A 16,021-nucleotide genomic window follows, 5' to 3' on the forward strand; every position below is an offset into this window, starting at 1 on the left:
CCGTATCTGCTTGACATCCCCGTCTGATAGCACACCGTCATCACACATAACACGCTCCATAGCCGCTGAGATCCCATGGTTTCCCCAAGACAGACAGAGCTGTTCAGCGGTGCGTTTTAAACCCTCATGATCCGTGTCAACTATCGAAGAGACTTTCTAATGCCGCACATCCACTCCGACTCCAAAGGACGTGGATTTTCGGCAGCAGAAGTGCACCAACTGTGAGTGCGACAGCAAGTGTTGCGAGAAATGTGTAAATCCCGGGATGCGCGCTGCTTCGGATCAGGAGCGGAAGTCTTTCTGCATGGCCGGTTCACCTTTGGGAGATCCACCATTGCGTCATAGCCCATTGGGCAAAATGAACAAAGTTCAAGTAATTCTTACCATGTATTCCTCAGTTCCTCTAATTATACTGAATAAAAAATATAAATGCAACATGTAAAGTGTTTGTCCCATGTTTCATCTGCTGAAATAAAATATCCCAGAAATGTTCCAAACTCACAAAAAGCTTATTTCTCTCAAATTGTGCACAAATTTGTTTACATCCCTGTTAGTGATAATTTCTCATTTGCCAAGATGATATACCACACCTGTCAGGTGGATGGATTAAGAAGCATGATCATTACACAGGTGCACCCTGTGCTGGGGACAATAAAAGGCCACTCTAAAAATGTGCAGTTTTGTCACACAACACAATGTCACAGATGTCTCAAGTTGAGGGAGCGTGTAATTGGCATGCTAACTGCAGTAATGTCCAACAGAGCTGTTGCCAGAGAACTGAATGTTCATTTCTCTACCATAAACTGCTTCCAATCTTGTGTAACCACGCCAGCCCAGGACCGGACAGCTGATGAAACTGAGGAGTATTTCTGTCTGAAATAAGGTTTGGTGGGGAAAAACTAATTCTGATTGGCTGGGCCTGGCTCCCAAGTAGGTGGGCCTATGCCCTCCTAGGCCCACCCATGGCTGCACCCAGTAATGTGAAATCCATAGATTAGGGCCTAATGAATGCATTTCAATTGACTGATTTCCTTATATGAACTGTAACTCAGTAAAATTGTTGTGTTTAGATTTTTGTCAACATTGTATGTTGTTTCACCACTGGTACTAGACTTGCTATGGAGTGTGGGCCAAACACTTTCTTTGAATTGGAGATCCAGTGCAACATAAGAGGCAGCGGTTAGAGAAGCAGGCCTCAACCAGAGGGTTGCTGGTTCGAATCCCAACTCAAGACGGGAAAATCTAGTGCGGAAATGCATCATCTGCCGTTGTGCCTTTAAGCAAGTTACTTAACCCCCTATAATTGGTCCAGGGGCGCTGCGGTGCCCATTGCTTCCAGCCTTTTGGGTTATATGTGTGGATCTCTGTGAGCATATAGACAAATGAATGCTCTATATCCTATGACCTCTATGAATTAGTCAGTGTCTTTCGTATTAGAATGAGTCAGCAAAAACAAGGGAAGGAGAGAGGATGTGTAGATTAAAGATATAATTTTATAAACCATTTCAGTTCATCAGAAACATCATTTGAAGGATCTTTCCTTGTCTCTGAATGTGTGCAAAAAGTTCTGCTGTGGCACTGTGTCATGTGAGTAAACAAATAACACACTGTGTAGAGAGACCCAGAGGAGGACATCTGTCTGTCCATGTTGTGTCCTTTCCCCAGGCTAGTCCACAGTCACCATGTCTCTCACAGTGGGGAAGAGCTCAAAGAAGCCCTGGTAAGAACAGACGGAAGACATATCAGCCCCTCATCATCATCATCATCATCATCCACCAACATAGTGAGACATTATGGTTCACTATGTCTGGTCAGATTACAACACAATTAGACCCATAGAATGTACTGACTGTCTGATACCACTTTCACACTATCGTGCTGTTCCCAACCACACTGTGCTGGCTCTGATATTTTCCTTCCACATTGCCCAGCAAATACAGTAGATGTGCACCCAGGCCAGGCAGAACCGCTTGGCTCAGTTTGGTTCAGAGAAACAGCAGAGTGAAAAGGGTATCAGGGTGATGGAGTGGGTCAGGGTTTGGGGGTCATGCCAAAGCCACATTTTCCTACTTGACAAGCATTCAAGGGAATTGGAATTTTAGTGTACTTCCTGATTTGAAATGGACCCCAACCCTGGAGTGGGTTAGTACAGGGTCCAGTACCTTGAATAGGTTGGTAGACTGGAGCACTCCAGAGGTGCAGCACATCTCCCTGATGGAGTGCATGGCCAGCTGGGGGGCACCGATGTCCAGCACGGGGATCCCCAGGCGGGAAGACAGGATGGGGCCGATGGTGGTCCCACAGGGGCTGTCGTTACGCACCATCACATCCTGGGGCCACAGAAACAGGGTCAGGAGGGTAATGAACTAACTCATGCTTACTAGGTACAGTTGAAGCATCTGTGGAAAGAATACACAAATGTACTGTTGCATTCAGTTTTATTGATTCCATTTCCATGTGCCATGGATGCTCATTAATCACTCAGGCATAAATTGGATGTCAGCTGTGTGGGGAAACTCAACATGTGTCAGAACTGGAAGTGTCGTTCCTGCATCTCTATTTAAATCTGGATTTACACCAGTCCATTCCTTCTGAGTCCACATGGGGGTGAATGAGTGCACACTCCAGGGAGGGAAATGGACCAGAGCCATAGTTTCACCAGGCACTAAGGTGAATAAAGTGTCCTTGTGGGAGCTGAACATCCTTCATCATCTACTCTTAAGAGGCTCTCGATTTCAGTCTCCCTCTCCATTAAGCTTGGTTTAAATCCCCACTGCACTAAGGCTTCTGGTTTAAATCCCCACTGCACTAAGGCTTCTGGTTTAAATCCCCACTGCACTAAGGCTTCTGGTTTAAATCCCCACTGCACTAAGGCTTCTGGTTTAAATCCCCACTGCACTAAGGCTTCTGGTTTAAATCCCCACTGCACTAAGGCTTCTGGTTTAAATCCCCACTGCACTAAGGCTTCTGGTTTAAATCCCCACTGCACTAAGGCTTCTGGTTTAAATCCCCACTGCACTAAGGCTTCTGGTTTAAATCCCCACTGCACTAAGGCTTCTGGTTTAAATCCCCACTGCACTAAGGCTTCTGGTTTAAATCCCCACTGCACTAAGGCTTCTGGTTTAAATCCCCACTGCACTAAGGCTTCTGGTTTAAATCCCCACTGCACTAGGGCTTCTGGTTTAAATCCCCACTGCACTAGGGCTTCTGGTTTAAATCCCCACTGCACTAGGGCTTCTGGTTTAAATCCCCACTGCACTAAGGCTTCTGGTTTAAATCCCCACTGCACTAAGGCTTCTGGTTTAAATCCCCACTGCACTAAGGCTTCTGGTTTAAATCCCCACTGCACTAAGGCTTCTGGTTTAAATCCCCACTGCACTAAGGCTTCTGGTTTAAATCCCCACTGCACTAAGGCTTCTGGTTTAAATCCCCACTGCACTAAGGCTTCTGGTTTAAATCCCCACTGCACTAAGGCTTCTGGTTTAAATCCCCACTGCACTAAGGCTTCTGGTTTAAATCCCCACTGCACTAAGGCTTCTGGTTTAAATCCCCACTGCACTAAGGCTTCTGGTTTAAATCCCCACTGCACTAAGGCTTCTGGTTTAAATCCCCACTGCACTAAGGCTTGGTTTAAATCCCCACTGCACTAAGGCTTGGTTTAAATCCCCACTGCACTAAGGCTTGGTTTAAATCCCCACTGCACTAAGGCTTGGTTTAAATCCCCACTGCACTAAGGCTTGGTTTAAATCACCACTACACTTTCTTCACCTCAGCACTACTTTGCTAGAAGATGTGCTCCTTGCAGAGTGGATTTAAGAAACAAGATCACAAACCCACGCAGTCCACAAAGCACACAGAGAAACAAGCATGTATGAACAAAAATCACACGAGCGCACACGCCAATTACCTGAAGAGGCACACCAACACGACTGGCGATCTCTCTCAAGATGGAGGCTGTCACAGCCGTAGTGGCATAGCGCTGGTTACTGTTGAATTTAACTACAGGACCCTGAGAGAGAGAGGACATTCAGACAATCACACCGACTAGGACTTCAGATATTTGTATAGAAAACATACAGAAATAATTGTATAGCATGTCTGCCACAAATATTACACACAGGACCATCATGACCATTTTACCTAAATCTAATTGTAGACATTCTTTGTAGAAGATTCCAACAATAAGTCCACCAGTTCTAATGGGGGTTTTCAGTGTATTGCTGAGGTGGTAATTTGAGCTCTGTACCTTGTGGAAGGCTGGTCTGTGGTTTTCATCATGCTTCTCCCTGGGGTGAAAATGAAAGTCTATCAAAACTATAAACACAGCAAACATCTTTCAAACTGTCTTCTGGTCCCAGCCGGCACAACAACAACATTACAACAGCAGTCAATTATATATCTAATATGATATAAATATATAAATGAGACTATTATTCCCCAGGCATACTGTACACTGACTGGTAGTTGGGATGTTGTTCTAGAACCTGACTGCTAGTTGGGATGTTGTTCTAGAACCTGACTGCACTTGCACACTTTCTATCATGGACCTAAAAACGCTTCATTGGTGTAATAATGGTCTGGAGGGAGGTTCCACCATTAAATCCATGGCAGGAAGTAGACACTTTGGGAAAATGGTGAGAATTGGGATGCAACCACAGAGTGATTAACAGTATGGTGTTTCTATAGGGAGTAGGGGTAAACTGACTGGTAGTTGGGGTGTTACTAGAAACAGAGTGATTAACAGTATGGTGTTTCTATAGGGAGTAGGGGTAAACTGACTGGTAGTTGGGGTGTTACTATAGAAACAGAGTGATTAACAGTATGGTGTTTCTATAGGGAGTAAGGGTAAACTGACTGGTAGTTGGAGTGTTACTATAGAAACAGAGTGATTAACAGTATGGTGTTTCTATAGGGAGTAGGGGTAAACTGACTGGTAGTTGGAGTGTTACTATAGAGACAGAGTGATTAACAGTATGGTGTTTCTATAGGGAGTAGGGGTAAACTGACTGGTAGTTGGAGTGTTACTATAGAAACAGAGTGATTGACAGGTTACTGTATGGTACTGACTGGTAGTTGGGGTGCAGGGCGTGGGCCATGTCGGCACTGATCATGAAGGAGCGTGGCACCGCCTGCTGGAAGGCTGTGAGGTTGGTGGGGGAGGAGGACAGACGACTCAGGATCAGCTCTGTCAGGTTGGACGCCGCCCCCTGGGCGCTCTCTGACCCCACCTACAGGCCACAGGGGGAAGTGTTAAGTGTTAGCACACCAGATAGGTTTGGAGAGCCCTAACCTGTTCCCTCCTGTAGGTTTATACTTCAACCCTAATTTAGAGCACCTGATTCTAATAATTAGCTGGGTGATAGGCTAAATCAGTTATTCTACAACTGGAGAAGAAGTGAAAACCTACAGGAGGGTATCTCTCCAGGAACAGGGTGGGAGTATAAACCTACAGGAGGGCATCTCTCCAGGAACAGGGTTGGAGAGCCCTGGGTTAGATATACCGAGGGTCAGGGCCTTTTACATTATAATTAGAGGGTGAACCTGATCCTATATCAGCACTCCTTATCAGAGATACTTTGTGAATATGTTGCCAGGGGGTTTTCCTGACCACCAGAAAACTCTGGGCTCTAGTTATAGTTCATAGCTATAGCCCAGTGATAAGGAGAAGCTCTACACAGAAGGAATTTAGCCAACACAGGACTGGGGTACTGACCTCTTCATTGTCAAACAGAGTCACCATCCTGATGTTGGGGTCTGTGGCCAAAGAGTCTCCAGAGATGCAGGAGTCCATCAGAGCCTAGTGGACAGAGGAAAAGAGGGTAAAGTTAGGTGAATGAAGGTTAAGGTTAAAGAGGAAGTAGAATGAATGGTAAGGTTAAAGAGGACATTCACATTATGGTGGTAGTCATGTTCCGATTCCTCTCGTCCCTCTCAAACACACTGGAGGAAAAGATGTGAGGTTCCTACTCTCAGATCTTCATGTACTTTGAGAAGGAGACCTGTTGTTAGTGTCTGGAGGTGGAGTGTTGAGTTGGAACAGAGGAGAGAGGAGACTCACCTGTAGGGCACAGTAGCAGCTGTGGAGGTTGTCCAGACGGGGGGAGTAGATGAACTCTTCAAACACACCTCCAATTGCCTACACAGCAAACACACACGTCAGTAATCTGTTATCGATGTCATTAACAGAGGGGGAGGAGATGTTGAGACAAGACTAACCCCCGGTTGAGTGTCAGCCAGACACAGCTCAAAGTCCAGCAGGGCCTCAGGCTGAACGTCCAGCTCTGAACACAGCACCTTGACCAGGGCCGGGTGGTGCTTCTCTGCCTGGACGAGTGAGAGAGGGGAGAGATGGAGAAACGTACTGAAGGCCTACTGAAGTTGAGTAAGGCAAGTTTGATTAGTGTGTGTGTGTGCGCGCGCGTGGTACACTGGACTGTGTATAACTGTATCTAGTACTGTAGAGTGTACAGTCGTTGCCAAAAGTTGAGAATGACACAAATATAAATTTTCACAGTCTGCTGCCTCAGTTTGTATGATGGCAATTTGCATATACTCCAGAATGTTATGAAGAGTGATCAGATGAATTGCAATTAATTGCAAAGTCCCTCTTTGCCATGCAAATGAACTGAATCCCCCAAAAACATTTCCACTGCATTTCAGCCCTGCCACAAAAGGACCAGCTGACATGTCAGTGATTCTCTTGTTAACACAGGTGTGAGGGTTGACAAGGACAAGGCTGGAGATCACTGTCATGCTGATTGAGTTCAAATAACAGACTGGAAGCTTCAAAAGGAGGGTGGTGCTTGGAATCATTGGTCTTCCTCTGTCAACCATGGTTACCTGCAAGGAAACACGTGTCATCATCATTGCTTTGCACAAAAAGGGCTTCACAGGCAAGGATATTGCTGCCAGTAAGATTGCACCTAAATCAACCATTTATCGGACTTCAAAGAGAGCGGTTCAATTATTGTGAAGAAGTCTTCAGGGCGCCCAAGAAAGTCCAGCAAGCGCCTGGACCGTCTCCTAAAGTTGATTCAGCTGCGGGATCGGGGCACCACCAGTACAGAACTTGCTCAGGACTGGCAGCCTGCAGGTGTGAGTGCATCTGCACGCACAGTGAGGCAAATACTTTTGGAGGATGGCCTGGTGTCAAGAAGGGCAGCAAAGAAGCCACTTCTCTCCAGGAAAAACATCAGGGACAGACTGATATTCTGCAAAAGGTACAGGGATTGGACTGCTGAGGACTGGGGTAAAGACATTTTCTCTGATGAATCCCCTTTACAATTGTTTGGGGCATCCGGAAAAAAGCTTGTCCGGAGAAGACAAGGTGAGCACTACCATCAGTCCTGTGTCATGACAACAGTAAAGCATCCTGAGACCATTCATGTGTGGGGTTGCTTCTCAGCCAAGGGAGTGGGCTCACTCACAATTTGCCTAAGAACACAGCCATGAATAAAGAATGGTACCAACACATCCTCCGAGAGCAACTTCTCCCAACCATCCAGGAACAGTTTGGTGACAAACAATGCCTTTTCCAGCATGATGGAGCACCTTGCCATAAGGCAAAAGTGATAACTAAGTGGCTCAAGGAACAAAACATCGATATTTTGGGTCCATGGCCAGGAAACTCCCCAGACCTTAATCCTATTGAGAACTTGTGGTCAATCCTCAAGAGGCGGGTGGACAAACAAAAACCTACAAATTCTGACAAACTCCAAGCATTGATTATGCAAGAATGGGTTGCCATCAGTCAGGATGTGGCCCAGAAGTTAATTGACAGCATGCCAGGGCAGATTGCAGAGGTCTTGAAAAAAAGAAGGGTCAACACTGAAAATATCAACTTCATGTAATTGTCAATAAAAGCCTTTGACACTTATGAAATGCTTGTAATTATACTTCAGTATTCCATAGTAACATCTGACAAAAATATCTAAAGACACTGAAGCAGAAAACTTTGAAAATTAATATTTGTGTCATTCTCAAAACCTTTGGCCATACTGTACAGTGAGAGATATAGATAGTTAGAGTCTTACAACAGTGGTGGCGTCACAGGCATCCCCAGTGGAACAGCAGCCAGTCTCCAACTCCTCCTGGACAGCAGTGGCTAGGATGGGCACTCTGTCACACACACAGTTACTAAACACTTATTTCTCTGTCCAATTCATGTTTGTTCTCCTGGTTCCCATGAGGGGTGTATCTCAATAGTCTCAAGCAGCTTCCGCTCCTGGTCTCCTCCCCTTCAACTGCACTGAAAGAACAGAACAGGTGAAAGCAAATTCCTGCCATACTGCCTTCACCTGTCCTGTCGTCAGATCAGTAGATGGAGGAGAGGTGGCAAGGAGAGGTGGCAAGGAGAGGTGGCAAGGAGAGGTGGCAAGGAGAGGTGGCAAGGAGAGGAAGCCAGTTAAGACTGTTGAGATGCAATCCGGGACTTACAGGTGGTTCTCCTTGTTGGGGCCGAAGGAGTCGTTGATGTCCCTCTGGAGGTGGATGGCCAGGTGGGGGATCCTCATGATCGGCCGGGGCACGTGAACCAGACGATGGACCAGCTTATCTCCAGTCTGCACCACAACACAACAACTCCCACGTAAGGTCCTCAAAAAAACCACTGCCATTCTCCAGACACACTTCAACACATAGTTCATACAAGTTCAGAAACCTAAGAATGGGCCAACCTTAATGTGTCACTGGTGAATGAAGGGTTAGATCGGTAGGGTTACATTGCCATACCTTGACCATAACACGACCGGCGATGGTCAGATCACGGTCGAACCAGGTGTTCCAGATTCCTCCTCCGTAGCACTCCACCCCGACCTGCAGACAGCCCTGTTTAGTCTTCTTGGACCGTGGCTTAATCTGAATCAACCACAGAGAGAGAAGGGTGTCAAGTTAGCGACCAAATACAAGTATGACCTACTATCCCCAGTGGTTGGCGGTGTTAGCCCTGGGTCGTGTTCAGTAGGGTACACTGTAGTAAATCGTTTGGCAACAGAAAACTAAAATATTTCAGACATTACCTGACGGTTTCAAAACATTTTGTCCCTAACAAACACAGCTCAGTTCTTTGCCCAGTGTAGAATTTCATCCTTACCCTCAGACAGGGGCTGTCTGTGTGTGCTCCAATCATAGTGAAGCCATTGCCTGGCTGGAAATGTCCACCCACAGCAAAAGCGATGATGGAGGAGTAGTTACGGGTCACAAAGTACTTTTGAGAGAAGAGGAGTAGTTAATTCTCAATCAAGCACAGTTTGACAGGAAAATATTATTTGATCCCTATATGAAGAAGCCCTATAAAGCTGTGTAGATCAGGTTGGGACTGGAACCTCCATGTACTGACTGACCTTACTGGCAGGCTTGATGTTCCACTGCTCAGTCTCCTTCAGCTCAGTGAAGCCAGCCCCCAGCAGACGAGACTTACACTCCTCAACCACTGCTCACACATAGGACAGAGTGAAAAGAGCAGGACATTCACTTCAAGCCACCTCGTTCCTTTTATGAGTTACAACCTGTGCAACCAGGGGACATATGAATTAAATGTCTGATAAGAGGGTGGCTTTAAGACAGCTCAGGACAGGATCTAGGCTAAGGATAGTGTGAACGGACTGTACATGGATCAGAGTGCAAAGGTTGGCTGCACAACAAAACTGGCATCAGTACAGGCTCAGAAAGAGGACATCCGCCTGCAAGATATCTTATTTAAAGATCAAGGTCCATTCAAGTTAGGTTGGAATAGTCTCCCACTGCATTTGGTTACAGGTTCTTGACAGCTACATGCCTACTAAATATTATATTGCCATTGTTCTGAACCTGTAGCACAGACACCATTTCTTTAACCATCAAACTACCAGTCCTAGAATGATTGGGGTTCTTACCGTGGTATGGAGACACTCCTTTGTTCACGAACTGGAGGAACTCCTTGGCAGCAGTCTGCACAGCTTCCTTTGAACTTTTCATGATCAGTGACTAGTGAAAACAGAAGGATAACGTTACATGCCATGACTGACACAGCATTGCATTGGGAAGCAAAACAGAAAGAGATATTGCTGAACAGCAAGCAAAATACAATTTAGCAAGAAGCAGTGTCATAACATGACAAAAGACTGTGTGGCTAGTCCAAAAACAGAATACACGTTTAGCTGAGTGAAGAATTAGACAGCAGGCTAATCATTGCTTGCTAGCTAAATTAGCTACGTTAGCTAGACAACACAATGCAATGCAAACCTTAGACACAGCAAACGCAGCTTCTAAAAGTCAAATCAGTACGCTCTGAGCTAACTACACCTCTTAATAACCCGACTGCAAAATCATAATTTATGGCGCTTACCTGCATAAATGTTTAACTGGACTTTTAAACTCTGTACCCGGCGTAAAGCACCGGAGAAATCTGACAGATTTGATAAAGACCACCGATGTAGAAACTAACAATGGGTAATTTGAGGGGAGGGGAACGTGGTATTGCCCTCTGCTGGCCTGGAGGTGAAAGTGAACCTAACAGTGGATAAGAACCAAATACAGTATACACAAGATCGTTCCAAGCATCAAACTTGGCCCACTAATACTAGAGACCTTAAGGAACATTTTAAAGTTTGGAGGCAGTTTGGGAAGCATGACAGTCAACCAGGGATCAGTTTTCCCCACTTTTCTACAAAAAGTTTAAAGGATACGTATATATGGCATTTCTGCGCCATTTTATTGTGTTTCCAGACCCCCTCAAACATTTTAAACCATCAATGGGCTGTATGTACCAATTATTTATGGAGATATCGTCATGTGAATCTAGTCCAATATCTCCCCATGCACGCAGCTGGTTGGTGGCCATATTGGAAATTACCACCAGGGGACTAACGGACAAAATCAGTTATGGCACTATAGCCAAAATTACTTATTTAGACATTACCTAGCTGTGGTCAAAAGGACCTCAAAATGACCCCTATTAAAGTTGCAATATGTAACGTTTGGGACGACCAGACCTAATTCACATAGAAATGATCTGTCATACTCATTGAAAGCAAGTCTAAGATGCGGCAGATCTGTTCTATGTGAGCTATTTCTATGCTACCCATTCTTAAATTGAGTTGTTGCGTCTTTTACTTTCGGTTTTGTACACCAGCTTCAAACAGCTGTAAATACAATATGTTTGGTTATGGAAAATATATTTAATAGCGGTTCAGATGGTACAATGATTCTTTACTTGCTTGTTTTGTCACAAACTGACATTTGGCGAACTCTTAAGAGTACTTTATGATCATAATTACTTTCTATATTACCTGTGGGATTTATTTAGTGGGTAGATAACATTAGCAATTTGTATATTGTTTGGAATGATTTTACCCTATTTTATCCTGAAGAAGGCACAGTGATGCTGAAAAGTTGGTGTTATCTACTCAATAAATTACTGGGAGGTTATACGTATGGAGTGTGCGACTCTGTTTCTATACCCTATTTTCTTCTAACAGGAAATCCAGATGTCAGCCATTTGATTAAAATATCAGTCCTGGTTGATTGACAGGCATCCCAGACTGCCTCCAATCTTTAAAATAGTCCTTAAGGTAGGAAGTATTAGTGTACCAAGTTTGATACTTGTATTATACAATTTTACAATTATTTAATTTATCCACTGGACTATATTGCGTGGAAGCAGAAAGATGAGCACCAAACCAAACTGTCACCCTCAACAGGCAGACAAATAATGTTACAATAATTAAATGTTTAAAAAACAATAGTGTAGTATACAGCTTTCTGAAGAAGCAACAGCATGGGTATTTGTGTGCGGGCGCGGGCGTTTATCACTTTGTGTAGTCAGTTAGCGATAAACTACTAATGATACTGCAACTGTCTTATGAGTAGATAGAAAGGCTTTCCCACTAACATTCTCAATTAAACGTTAACTACAAAATATGCCTACCTGGCAGAATGATATCATGATTATTATTTGTTTCAATTGGGAGGGGATTTGTTTTGCAAACTCTGCCATCGCAGTAGCCTACAGAAACATCGCTCGAGCCTCATTTCGTTCGCATTCCGCCACCGTGTCAAAAGGCAACCAGAAGAGTCTTCAGCTTGTCACTGAAGATAGCCACGCGAGACTGTGGCTTTAATAGAGCAGCTCGCCGCAAGACAATATTATACTTCACTACCATGTTTCGTCTGTTATGGGGTTTGAGAAGTGAGAACACACCACACATTAGGGGGGAGGCGCAGATGACTACTTAACCTTAGAAACTGTACCTTGCGGTTTCTCATGAGAGGAAGAATGCATTGTTTTTTAGAAGTGAGACCTTTAGTGTGATGTAGATAGCCTAAATGTGATGCTAATAAAATATGTGTATTTGATCAGTAAAATGAACATCAGCACTCAGAAGTGCCACATTACATATACCTGTGCAAAATCCTCACACCCTCTCACAAACTCCCTTAGATTCAAATCATGTGTTGCTCTGCTGTTTGTCAATAGGGCATTTATTAAGGTAATCATTTAAATGAATTATACTAATGTTATGTCATAAACAGAAACATAGCACTTGATAGGTTTTCCTTTTATTAATCTGGAAATCCAGATCTAACCATCACTTACATACACTTGATATAGACCCTCTCAGTCTGGTGGTGGTGTCAGAATCTATCATTGTTGCTGGAGCAGGAGGTGGACCTCTTGACACATAGTTTATTATCTGTGGTGGTTGCACTGCATCACAGGCAGCTGGTGGCACCTTCATTGGGGAGGAATGGCTCATAGTAATGGCTGGAACAGAATAAATGGAATCGAACACAAACACATTTTCCATCTGGTTGATACCATTCCATTTACTCCATTATTGTGAGCCGTCCTCCCCTCAGCAGCCTCCTGTGCACAGCCCAAAATATGTATTGTCATTGTGAAAGTCACACATAGAAGCTAGAACACATTTACACAGCACCACTTCCTCCTCTTGGATAGCACATTTAAGAGAGTTCGCGACTGGGTCAAACCAGGTCAAGGACCATCACTTTGGTTTGCTTTAGTTTGAGTTTTGTTCTGCTGTGGGTCTGAGCAGAACATATTGGCCTAGCTTTTCGTTCTGCTGCTGGTCATTATGTGCTTTCAGTCTTGCTCTGCTTCTGCTGATATGGGGTGTGTGCACCAATCCTCAAGGTAAGAGTTGTTTTCTCAATGTACACAGCATGTAGAAGCAACACAAAAAAAGGGAAGCTTACATGTCCTAAGATTTTTTTAAATGTTGGCGGCATTTCTGTTAAGATTCAAACCTTTTCTAACAATATAAGGGTAACTCAGGACAATGTTAACTGAGTAAGAACAGTATTATTGTTTATTATACATCTTTAGCTTTGCAGTTTTGATGCACTTGGTCAACTCAAAATACATTTTCACTTCGCTATTCATGCTCAAGACAACCAATCCCATGAAACAGTACACCCACAATTGTTTCCCTTCCTGTTTACAGAGACACAAGTGAAAACATTGGAAAAAGGAAGAGCAGATCTTTAATCTGTATAAACCGAACACTTAACATATTATTTGTAACATGTACGATAAGTAGAGGGGTTGAATGTCAAGTCTCATATCTGTTTGAGACAAGTGATATCAACAGCACTTTTAAATTGCTACAGTGTGATAACGAAAGTCACAGTTGACAGAAATGTTATAGTTGCAAAATCCTCTCACAGCCTCCCTCACAACCTCCCTCACAACTTCCTCAAACTCCCTCACCACCTCCCTCACAAACTCCAGGGTCCTCATTCAAAACCGTTGTGTAAATTTCACACTAAATATATGCGTGTGGTGCCATTTCTGAAAAGACTGCGCACCTACAAAAATAGAGATTTATAAACTTGGAGCACGCCATGCATCAGTATGTTTCCCATTATAAATCAGACCTGTCCTGAAACTGTACGCTCGTGAAAGAGCATTAAAACTCCACTTGAAAACGTCCATCATTCAGGTGTGAATCGTCCTGGTGTCAAGGGAAGCCAGTTTGGATTTGGCTTCAGACCAATCATATCACAAGCCAAGCGTCTTTATTGACAGAAAAAAACTTGAATTGTTGCATCTCGTTGTGTTGTTGTACTCCAGTGGCTAACTAGTTAGCTAAAAATCATCCCTTTCCCAAATTAGCCATGGATGGAGATAGGGATTTGGACTTGTTGTTTTACTTAATTCTCCGTACAGGCCAATGATTATAACAGAGATTGTGATCCAACCATTAATTAATATATTGTGCCCCTGGCTTGAGAGGATGGACGTTCAACATGTAGCTAGATGTAGTAGGTTAATGTTAACTAGCTGGCCTGGTGTATTGTTGTCCATGAAAGGAAGTTAGTCTAGTGAGCAAGTATTTTAGCCAGGTAGCCTAGGACAACAAAAACTAAAAGCGTGTTCTATATGACAGAGTTATAGACCATTTAAGCAACATGAAAGAGGAGGATGGCATTGGCGTTTCTCCACAAGTAGGGTGAGTCAACATGTGTTTTCTACTTGCACACGCACACAGAAATCAGTGCCATGGACAGCCACAGCATATTTAGTTTATGTTGATTAGACTAAATCGTTTTTGGTATCTTTTAGTTGTCACTGTATTAGACTAAGAATAGGTGATTATATGTTGAAATGTTGAAGTTGAAATATGGTGCTGGAATAGTGGAGGCAGCTCCTGTTATTCTTTGTGACTTGCGGTAACTCTCCATTAAATCAACAGTTGTTTAGTAGTCTGAAAATGTAAGAAACATTAAACAAAGGAGTGGTTGAATTTATTCTGCCACTGTCTTCTTATTGACTCGGCCTGTATATCACAGTGTCAAGGCATATGAACTAACAGGTTACAGAGCAAACAATGCAATTATCACAACACATAGGTTGTAATAGGGCTTTTTTTCTGGGATTGGTTTCCCCAGTGATTTTACCAACGCACCCCTACTGGTGCACACACATTCTGGGCTCTATTTTATAAGTACGCAGGGTTTATAAATGAGGCCCCTGGACTTTATTGCCCTGCTGCAGATGTATTAAAAAGATATTGGTGTATATAAAAGGTAACAATTGAATTGAATGATTATAATAATGTTAAATCATAAACATAGCAGTTGGTAGGTTCATTTCCTGTTATTAACCTGGAGGACCAGTTCTAACCATCACTTACATACACTTGGTATACAGTTGAAGTCAGAAGTTTACATACACCTTAGCCAAATACATTTAAACTCAGTTTTTTACAATTCCTGACATTTAATCCTAGTGAAAATGTCCTGTCTTAGGTCAGGTAGGATCACCACTTTATTTTACGAATGTGGAATGTCAGAATAAGAGTAGAGAGAATGATTTATTTCAGCTTTTATTTCTTTCATCACATTCCCAGTGGGTCAGAAGTTTACATACACTCAATTAGTATTTGGTAGCATTGCCTTTAAATTGTTTAACTTGGGTCAAATGTTTCAGGTAGCCTTCCACAAGCTTCCCACAATAAGTTGGGTGAATTTTGGTCCATTCCTCCTGACAGAGCTGGTGTAACTGAGTCAGGTTTGTAGGCCTCCTTGCTGGCACACAATTTTTCAGTTCTGCCCACACATTTTATATAGGATTGAGGTCAGGGCTTTGTGATGGCCACTCCAATACCTTGACCTTGTTGTCCTTAAGCCATTTTGTTACAACTTTGGAAGTATGCTTGGGGTCTTTGTCCATTTGGAAGACCCATTTGCGAGCAAGCTTTAACTTCCTGACTGATGTCTTGAGATGTTGCTTCAATATATCAACATAATTTTACTCCCTCATGATGCCATCTATTTTGTGAAGTTCAGCAGTCCCTCCTGCAGCAAAGCACCCCCACAACATAATGCTTCCACCCCCATGCTTCAGGGTTGGGATGGTGTTCTTTGGCTTGCAAGCCTCCCCCTTTTCCTCCAAACATAATGATGGTCATTATGGTCTGTCACGTCCTGACCAGTAAAAGGGGTCATTTGTCATTGTAGTATGGTCAGGGCGTGGCAGGGGGTGTTGTTTTTGTGTGTTTTGGGGTTGGTTTGTTTCATG

The 16,021-nt window shown here is 43.6% G+C and overlaps 2 protein-coding genes across 4 annotated transcripts in view; both read right to left on the reverse strand.

Annotated features, from left to right (window-relative positions):
• LOC115182116 (receptor-type tyrosine-protein phosphatase-like N) overlaps positions 1 to 322 on the reverse strand; it is a 43,316-nt gene extending 42,994 nt beyond the window's left edge. Inside the window, exon 1 of the mRNA XM_029743773.1 lies at positions 2 to 322. Coding sequence (XP_029599633.1) covers positions 2 to 77 — 76 coding nt within the window. The 5' untranslated portion in view covers positions 78 to 322. The remainder of the gene's footprint in view (position 1) is intronic.
• A 1,151-nt stretch (positions 323 to 1,473) lies between these two features.
• LOC115182105 (aspartyl aminopeptidase) lies at positions 1,474 to 12,039 on the reverse strand. 3 transcript variants are annotated; one of them, XM_029743759.1, is made up of 15 exons: positions 11,906 to 12,039; positions 9,873 to 9,963; positions 9,342 to 9,430; positions 9,092 to 9,205; positions 8,731 to 8,856; positions 8,437 to 8,561; positions 8,034 to 8,118; positions 6,217 to 6,324; positions 6,059 to 6,136; positions 5,714 to 5,797; positions 5,068 to 5,228; positions 4,247 to 4,286; positions 3,908 to 4,009; positions 2,163 to 2,330; positions 1,474 to 1,717 (listed from the first exon to the last, which is right to left on the reverse strand). In XM_029743759.1, exons 1-15 carry the CDS (start codon positions 11,972 to 11,974, stop codon positions 1,667 to 1,669), a joined length of 1,491 nt encoding a protein of 496 aa, XP_029599619.1. In that variant the 5' UTR covers positions 11,975 to 12,039; the 3' UTR covers positions 1,474 to 1,666. The 3 variants fall into 3 exon arrangements, with proteins under 3 accessions (XP_029599619.1, XP_029599620.1, XP_029599621.1); XM_029743760.1 differs by lacking the exon at positions 11,906 to 12,039 and adding an exon at positions 10,325 to 10,434; XM_029743761.1 differs by lacking the exon at positions 11,906 to 12,039 and adding an exon at positions 10,222 to 10,309.
• Positions 12,040 to 16,021: the final 3,982 nt, after the last annotated feature.

Source organism: Salmo trutta, unplaced genomic scaffold (assembly GCF_901001165.1).
Source record: "Salmo trutta unplaced genomic scaffold, fSalTru1.1, whole genome shotgun sequence".
Classification (NCBI taxonomy): domain Eukaryota; kingdom Metazoa; phylum Chordata; class Actinopteri; order Salmoniformes; family Salmonidae; genus Salmo; species Salmo trutta.

Bases quoted from the DNA above. Each gene is read 5' to 3' on its own strand.
- LOC115182105 (XM_029743759.1), bottom strand. From the start codon at position 11,974: ATGGCAGAGTTTGCAAAACAAATCCCCTCCCAATTGAAACAAATAATA. The intron at 5,798-6,058 runs GTGAGTCTCCTC...TCTGTCCACTAG, and splicing joins GCTGCTACTGTGCCCTACAG to GCTCTGATGGACTCCTGCAT. The intron at 5,229-5,713 runs GTCAGTACCCCA...TGTGGCCTGTAG, and splicing joins CTCTGTTTGACAATGAAGAG to GTGGGGTCAGAGAGCGCCCA.